The sequence below is a fragment of the Dermacentor andersoni genome, chromosome 4 (assembly GCF_023375885.2).
Source record: "Dermacentor andersoni chromosome 4, qqDerAnde1_hic_scaffold, whole genome shotgun sequence".
Taxonomy (NCBI): Eukaryota; Metazoa; Arthropoda; class Arachnida; order Ixodida; family Ixodidae; genus Dermacentor; species Dermacentor andersoni.
This window is the reverse complement of record NC_092817.1, coordinates 183,653,228-183,661,503: the sequence shown is the minus strand read 5'-3', so window position 1 is coordinate 183,661,503 and position 8,276 is coordinate 183,653,228. Positions and strand designations below refer to the sequence as shown.

Here is an 8,276-nt window from a genome sequence, read left to right as displayed (position 1 = left end):
TTCTAATTCCTGTAATTCTCTTTCTCAGAGCCTCCTCTCTTAGGCAATGTCATAAGGATGCTTTCTCAGCCGCTAAAGAGTTCATAATACTTTCCAAAAGGTTTCTTCAATAAAGTTATAGTTAGTAGTTATTTTCACTTATTTTGATTCTTTCCCAACTATCTCAGTTGTTTTTGATGAATCACCAATCGACTTCTAATTCCACCGGCGTCTTGGCCAATCCCGCGCAGTGGGTATGAGCCAGTGACAGGGCGGCAAACAAATGCACCAGAATGTCGCCTGCGTTTCGAAGCCTCGTTTCCCTCGCGTTCACGTTCCACGTCGCCTCGTGCGCCTCCGACCTATTCACGGCAACGGAAGACATGCAGAAGTCCGTGGGCACCGAACACGTCGCTCTCGAAGACGGTCACTTCTACATCCTGATGCAAGAGCGTAAGCTGTCCGCTGCCATAAGCCGCTACGAAACATTAAGGAACGCCAAGTCGCTGCGAACTGGTCAGGGCGCCTTGGGAACGTTCCTCTTCCTGAGCGAGCTCACCAATTTGAATTCGTACGCGACCCTGAGTGCCGCGCATCCGTCTCCAAGAAGCCTTTCCACCGCTTTCCTTTCGCCTTCCTTCAGGGAGTGGTGGCCGACGGACAGTGATGTCGCAGGAGCCGCTATTGGAATCTGCAAGTTGCAGCACCTGTACGATATCCCCGCGACTAAGATGGCAGCCATGAAGTCCCGCCTGCTGCCAGCCGCTTCACCCGAAGACTTCGCTTGCGTGGCCAGGGGCTGTTCTATTGAAGCAGAGTACGGAAACACCTCCTCCTGGGTTCGAGCAGCGCTTTCAGACACGTCGTCGTCCCCGACAAGAGGCTCTTACCGAAGCCTTCGATTAGGCCTCGGTTGGTTACAGGCAAACGACGAGCGCTGGCCTCGGTTGCAGCGATGGGATAAGTCTAAGTATACAAAGGCGGGCAGAAGCTACCCTTCCTCGCCGGAGTCGGATATCAACGAGTACAAGAATGTCTGTGTTCAACAAGGATTCCTGAGGCCGTCTGGAAGCAGACTTGTATGCAAGATGTCCACGAATTTTGGAGACCCCCGCTTGATTCTTCAGCCGCTCAAGTTAGAAGTGCTTTCGCTCAAGCCACGAGTAGTGGTCATCAGCGACTTCCTCTCCCCATCGGAAGTGCACTTCATCCGATCAGCGGCGCAGAAGGGATTCGAGCGTGCAGGAATTTACTCCCCGACTGCCGTTGAGGGAATGCCAAGCTGGAAACGGATCGGCAAGGTAAGAGCACATTGATTTTGTGACCATATGGCGGTGGTTGAAAACGAAGCTTTTCTTGGCGAACCTCGTCGAGTTCCCTGGCCGTGGGAGCTGCGCACCTGTTCAGTCGCCGAATAGGCTCCACAATTACGCCAGAGCGCGAGTGTCGCGCTCTCCACTGGATTCCTTGCAGCAGCGCCAGATGGCGCTCACCTCCAAGCATTCATATTTTTAGGAGGCCCACGGGCACTCAGGAGGCCAGAGTAGGTAGCAATGAAGAATGTTCCCTAAGAGAACCTCAGAATAGCATCGGCGTCAATAACAGAAAAAGGAGGAAAAGAAGAAAGTGATCTCGCCATGAAATAGGCTACATCAATATGCAGGGTGGTGCAAGAAAAGAAGAGCGGGCAGAGATTGAGGAACAGCTAAACAGAGAACAAATAGGGCTGTATGCTGTTACAGAAACGCACCTTAGAGACTCCGAAGGGTAGCCAGTGATGGAGAATTATGTTTGAGAAGAGTGCAACAGAACTAAGTCAGAAAGGAACGGAAAGGAGTCGGAATGCTCATCCATCAGGGAGCCAAATGGAAAAAAGAGTAAATTCAAAATGTCAAGAGCACCTTTGGTTATCAGGTACAATGAGTGGGAAGAAAACTTGGCTGCGCGTAACGTATTTGCGGACAGCAAATAATTGCACAGAGAAGAAGCAAGAGTTAGTGGAATGCACAAGCGCTGATATTAAGCGTTTCTGGAATGATGCCGAAATTATCCTATTAGGCGACATGAATGCCCACATAGCGGATCTAGATGGCTATACCGAAAAAAATGTGAAGTCAATGCTGGATCTCTGTGAGCAACATAACCTCGTTATCGTGAATACACGGCCTAAGTGTGAAGGGCAGATCACGTGGGAAGTGAGAAACCGGCAATCGGCCATTGATTATTGTCTGATGACAGAATGAATTCATTATGAGTTGAGAGAAACAGTCATTGACGAGGAAGGGCAGCATAAGCAGCATAAGGAGTGACCATAAACGCATCATTTTGAAGATGGCTTAAGTAGTTAGGAAAGAGAGCAAGGAGTGCAAAATGGCCAGTCCAAATTTGAACGCTGAACAAATAACAAATATAGTCATGAAGAGTCGAGGAAGAACTTGGCTAATGGCCAAATGAAGAGTGGGAATATAATGAGCTTCTAAGTGTAATAACGACAGGAATACGGAAAGAGAACCAACATGTTTCGTTGGATAAGATAAAAAGAAAACGAAAAGCTGGTGGAACAGTGAGATACGAGAAGCGATCGCCGAACGACATAAAGCATCCCGAGAGCACACGCAGGCAGAGAAAGCGCTGCTGCCGCAGGATGAAGTAGCAAGTAAATGGGAAATATACCGGTAGAAAATGTCTATGGTTCAAATACTGGTGCAAGCAAAGATAAAAGGTGAAAGTGAACGTTGGTTCTCAGAAATGCGTGAGAAAAAGAAAGCCGCACCTAGAATATATTGGAACCACATAAGATTATTAGGCAAGAAGTCAACAATACAGCAACATATCCTAGACGAAGGTGGAAACAAATTGGAAGGGAAAGCCACATTAAATTACATAAGAAAAATAACAGCTAAATCTTTCGAAGGCAATGACGAGGTTGCATTTGAAGAAAAGAGAGCATGAAAGAGAACCAGATGGAGAAGGAGCTGGTGCTGACAAATTTCAACTACAAGAAGGCCGAAGAGAAAATCCCTAAGCACACAGCTACACGGCTAAACGAGGTTCCCGTTTGGCTGATTAATGGACTAGGACCAAAAAGTGAGGAAGCTCTGGTGAAAGCACTGGAAAAAGACTTTAAAAGAAAGAAGAATACCAGACAGTTACAGACAAAGCAGAATGAATGTAATTAATAAAGTTAAGGGGTAGAAAGATAGAATTCACTCGTACAGACCGTTCACCATTACATCAGTAATATACAAGTTAGCCATGCAGGCAATCAAAATAAAGCTGCAAGCATGGGCAGAGAATAATGGTGTTTTGGGAGAACTTCAGAATGGCTTCACAACAGGTAGGCGCTTGGATGATAACCTATTTGTTCTTACTCAGTGTTTTGAAATATCGAGAGTAGAAAGCAGACCGTTATATGTTTCCTTTTTCGACATTACAGGAGCGTATGACAGCTTAGATCGCAACATTTTGTGCAATATTCTGGAAGGGGAAGGCTTATTTAGGTGATGATTACCTACAGTTTGACAGAGCTTTACCTAGAGAATACCGTTTGCGTTGAATGGGAAGGGATGAGGAGCGAGGAGATAGTTCATATCAACAAGGCACTGAGGCATGGGTGCCCTTTATACCCTTGCCCTTATGCCTTTATACCCTTGCCCTTATGCCCTTTATTGCCCTTTATTGTGTTGCTAGCTAAGAAGCAAAGGGATTTGCAACCTCTGGCTAATATCAATGGACAGGAAGGCGAGAATTTAGGTGTTAAATCTAGCGCTAGATAATCAGTTCGGTTATTCAAGGAAAACAGCGAACAGACAGTGGCAATACAGGGCCAAGAAATACCACGGGTAAAAAAATATAGATATCTTGGTATATGGATAAACAAAGGCCATAGGTATATGTAAACATAGGAAAAAACAATAATATTAAAGGGGAAGAGAAACGAAGCACGGAACGCAATTGGGATACAATAGATATGAGGTGATCCGGGGTATGTGGAAAGGTGTAATGGTTCCAGGACTTACTTTTGGAAATGTGGTTGTTTGCTTGAAATCAGGGGTACAATCAGGACTCGACGGAAACCAAAAGTCAGTGGGACGCCTCGCATTGGGCGCTCACGGGAAGACTACAAAGGAATCGGTGCAGGGTCATATGGGCTGGACAGGTTTTGAAGTGAGGGAAGCTCACATTAAAATTGATTATGAAGAACGATTGAAGAATCTGGAAGAAAGTAAATGGGCTGGTGGATTGCTGAGATATTTGTACAGAAAAAACATTAATTCACAGCGGGGGAAAAGAAGTGGAAGCTTACCAGCAAGTATGAGCCCTCTAGGTGAGCAACACAGCAACAAATGACGTCAACCGGAAAGTGGGAGAGGCTGAAATAATCTCGTGGGTGGCGGCAATGAAAAAGAAACCTGCCAGGAGTAACTACTTAAGAGGGAAAAACGAAATCAGGAAAGAAAGAATTTATGATCACTCGAAAGGAAGCTCATTATTTTTCGAAGCGAGATCAGGATGCCCCAGAACGCGCACCTAGAAAGCGAGATATAAGAATGAAGAAGAAGCATGTGCTTGCTGCAGTAAAACTAGGGAAGCGATGGAGCATGTTTTAATAGAATGTGAAGATATCTGCCCAGCGGCTTATTTAGCCCCCAATGGACTCCCTTGGGTTCAGCGAGAGCAGGGGGAAAGATAACGTGTCCGCGATAGAGATTAGTAAGAGGCGATTGTAAGATTGGTGGAAGAAAAGTAGGGAAACGGCAAAAAACGGAGACGTACAATACCAAAGTTCGCACTAGGGGGCCAGAAAATGTGGTTATGGGAATTCATCGTGCGGTTTTTTTTTTTCTCTTTCTTTTTGTTTCCTAGGTAGGACATTAGGCAGTATAATAGCAAGAGCTTGGTGGCGCAACCGACGTTCCAAAGGGGACGCTCATAACATCCGTCCATCCACCGTAAGCATTCGCGCCAGCGACGCGCCGGTCGTGCGGAGAAATGAAGAGAAAATGAAGCTGAACGCTTCGCCTTCGCGCATCCGCAGCTGTACGTGATGTGGAAGTAAACTCTTCTTGCAGATAAAAAGGATTGCAATTGCGCTACGTATGAATGCGCATGCTGCCACTGAAACCACTGAAAAAAGGCTCGGTCAAATTTGTGTTAGCACGTGCTTGCGTGCGCGTGTGTGGCGTGCGTGCGTCTACTCGCATATCGATTCTTTGTGCGCTGCCACAAAGCTTCGCTATATATACATCCCAACTAGCATCCGTTGTATTTTCTTTTCCTAGAATTTATGCAGCACGAAATTCACTTGCATTTGTTCGGGTATACCTTCTGGATCAAATCTCGTTGCCTCGCACCTATAAATGAACGAGTGCGAACAGGATAGCGCAGAATTTAAAACATGAAGTCAAAGGGTGTGAAGAGGCACTGACGTCATCAGAAAGCAAACCCGATAAAACGGGAAGAGGAGGAGATGCTGGGAAGAAAGGAAGCTTGAACATAACCTGCCTCTACTTCGCATCGTGCATGAGGAAAACAAAAAAGAAGTATAAGAGTGTCTGCAGTCCAAGTTTGTCATGTGGCCATAAGTGATACAAAATTGAATTTCCATTCTTCTACGGTGATTATCTTTAAAATCCTATAACTTTTCTTTGTAAGCCGTCTGTCCCATAAGCAATAGATGGAGCTAAAGGTTTCGGAAAAATGCGTTCAGACATGGCCAAACACGTGACAAAGAAGTGATCTCAAAGTTAATCCTCGATGGTTAATGCAGCTTTAAATTTTAATGTGAACAGCATTCTGTATCAAGCTTTAGCCACAACCATGTGAAGCCAACAGATAATGATACCAAGGAAAACATGAGGGAAACTACCTAATTTATTCGTGGAATTGAGAAGCCAAAGGAAAATCAACGTGAACCAAGCAACAACCTGCCGCCGATGAAAGGCGAATCCCCATTAGGTTCTCCTACCACCGGCGGCAAACTGTTCCATCGTCGACTTTCAATTCCCTTAAGTTTATAATTTCTACACATCAACTAAAGGCAACAAATGCTTTCCTTTGCTTCATTATCTATTGGATTATATCGTTGTAGGGAACAACAAATCACTTCCCTTAGTTTCCCTTCTTACCTTATTATTTGCCTATTTTACACAATTTGAGTAGATATTTCCCTGAAGTCTCATACGCCGACATAATGGTCCAAGTTTTCTACTAGCTAGTGCCATCCCGAGTCATCACGTCGCCGTAGTTATGCAGCCGTCATTCAATCGTTATCGTGCTGCCATTGTCAGGTCCAGGACAACATTCATTTGGGCTAGATGGTGCAGACAGGATGGCGCTTGTCCTGTGTCGTTCTCCCTCTCGCGATCGTCGTAGTTGGCGCTGTTCCTTCCTAATTCATTGTCGGGTCATGGTCGTCATCCCACTGTCGCCATGCCGTGGCCGTCATACTGCATTCCTCGTTTCATCGGTGCCGTTTTTTCGCATTCATACTGTCGTCATGGGGTTACGTCGCCTTTATCATGCTATTGGTGTCATTCCCTCCTCTTCGTACTCTCGTTGTCATATCGTCTTTGTTATGCTGTGGCGGTCGTTCCATCCTTCCAGCTTTCCGATCTGTTCATTCTCACACCGTCGCCATTACCGTCACACAGCCGTCTTCATCCAATCGTGCTCATGCGGTCGTCACCCTATCGTCGTTGTACCATCGTCCCGCATTTTAGAATCGTCCTTCGTCCCATTGTCGTCATACCGCCTTCATGGTTCCATCGTCGTCGCTGCCCTGCCATCATGCGGTCGTGATGATGCTGTCATGGTGATGGACGACCCTGGCGAGCCAGTATCTTAGCAGAGTGGGCGGATCCCGGGCAGTGTGTGTCGCACAGCCGAAGCAATGGCACTCCCAGATTGACCTCCACTGATTGCCAATAAAGACGCCTTCAGCAATGCCAAGTGTCCCTACATTGCTTGAATGCTGATCGTATTAATGTTTACAGTCATGGTGAAGTGGGTTAGGCCGCAATTCCTTTTAAACCTCGCCAGCATGGCTCGTTTTATTTCAGTTTCTGCTCTGAGACAAGGAACCAATATCGAAAGCTACAGTTACATTCCAAATTAGTAGTGCGATATTTAAAACATCAATAACAACGTAATCGTTAATCTAAATTATTTGTACAACAGATAAAACAATTAGAGCTGAATAACCGTTGTCATGAAACCGGAATCGAACCTCTTACGTGTGCCCTGGCTAAACAAGAAACGAGATAATCCTATATTTCAGGCCGAAAGATATATACACGGCCTCGAATCTACGATTAACTGAACTAAAAATTCTATGCTAGGAACACGAATTAGGCTTTAACAGATCCTTTATGTGCTTTGGCGCACAGGCTTATTGAGAACAAGTTAACAAATACAAAACAAATAATTAGAATACCCTAATATGTGGAACTTTATTTCATTTTTCTTCATCATTTTATACACCTGCAGGTGTCCTGGCTCTGGGACTCCGAGCACAACTTTCTGGAGCGCCTCTCTCGGCGGATTGAGGTCACTACCGGTGTGTCGCTGGAATCGGCCGAAGCCTATCAGGTGGCAAACTACGGCATCGGCGGACACTACACGCCCCACATGGACGCCCACGGGTTCGACAAGGTGGCCGACCACGTGGACATTAGGGACGGCAACCGACTGGCCACCATGCTCATGTACCTCACAGACGTCGCTGCGGGTGGAGCAACAGCGTTCGTCAAGCTGGGCGTCGCGGTGAAGCCGCGCGTCGGCGACGCCCTCTTCTGGTACGACGTGGAACCGTATGATGGGAGCGAGTTCCCCACTCAGCTTTCTTTCTGGCACCAGAAAAGGAGGGCGGACGAGCTCACGACGCACGTCGGCTGTCCCGTTCTGTCGGGCTCCAAGTGGATCGTGACCAAGTGGATGCACGAGCGAAACAACCTCGTCGTGCACTACAACACGCCCGGCTGACGCCATGGTTACGTGCACCTAACAAAATCGAGAACCTCGCTTTGGGTCTGACTCAATCAATTTATACCCTTTTCATCCTTTTAGAAATTACGATTTCAACGTACGTGAAAGGCCCCGCCTCGCCGAATTGAATAGAGTGCCAATTCATTTTCTTAAAGAGAGAAATGAGCCGAGAAGATCCGCTCTTTGCCTGATGCAACACACTGAGTAACCGGTAAGGGAGAGAAGAAAGTGACTGGGTTTCCTGAAAGGCGAAACATTGACTGAGATAGTTATTTATTAGAGAGGTATACGCACAAGGTTAGTAGTTTTAT

At 46.3% G+C, this 8,276-nt stretch overlaps 1 protein-coding gene across 1 annotated transcript; it reads left to right on the top strand.

Moving 5' to 3' along the window:
- The first annotated feature begins 272 nt into the window (after positions 1-272).
- Positions 273-7,988, top strand: LOC129384685 (prolyl 4-hydroxylase subunit alpha-2-like). The gene is made up of 2 exons (XM_055070306.2): positions 273-1,280; positions 7,468-7,988. Exons 1-2 carry the CDS (start codon positions 273-275, stop codon positions 7,960-7,962), a joined length of 1,503 nt encoding a protein of 500 aa, XP_054926281.2. The 3' UTR covers positions 7,963-7,988.
- The last annotated feature ends 288 nt before the right edge of the window (positions 7,989-8,276 follow it).

Bases quoted from the DNA above. Each gene is read 5' to 3' on its own strand.
- LOC129384685 (XM_055070306.2), top strand. From the start codon at position 273: ATGTCGCCTGCGTTTCGAAGCCTCGTTTCCCTCGCGTTCACGTTCCAC. The intron at 1,281-7,467 runs GTAAGAGCACAT...ATACACCTGCAG, and splicing joins GCTGGAAACGGATCGGCAAG to GTGTCCTGGCTCTGGGACTC.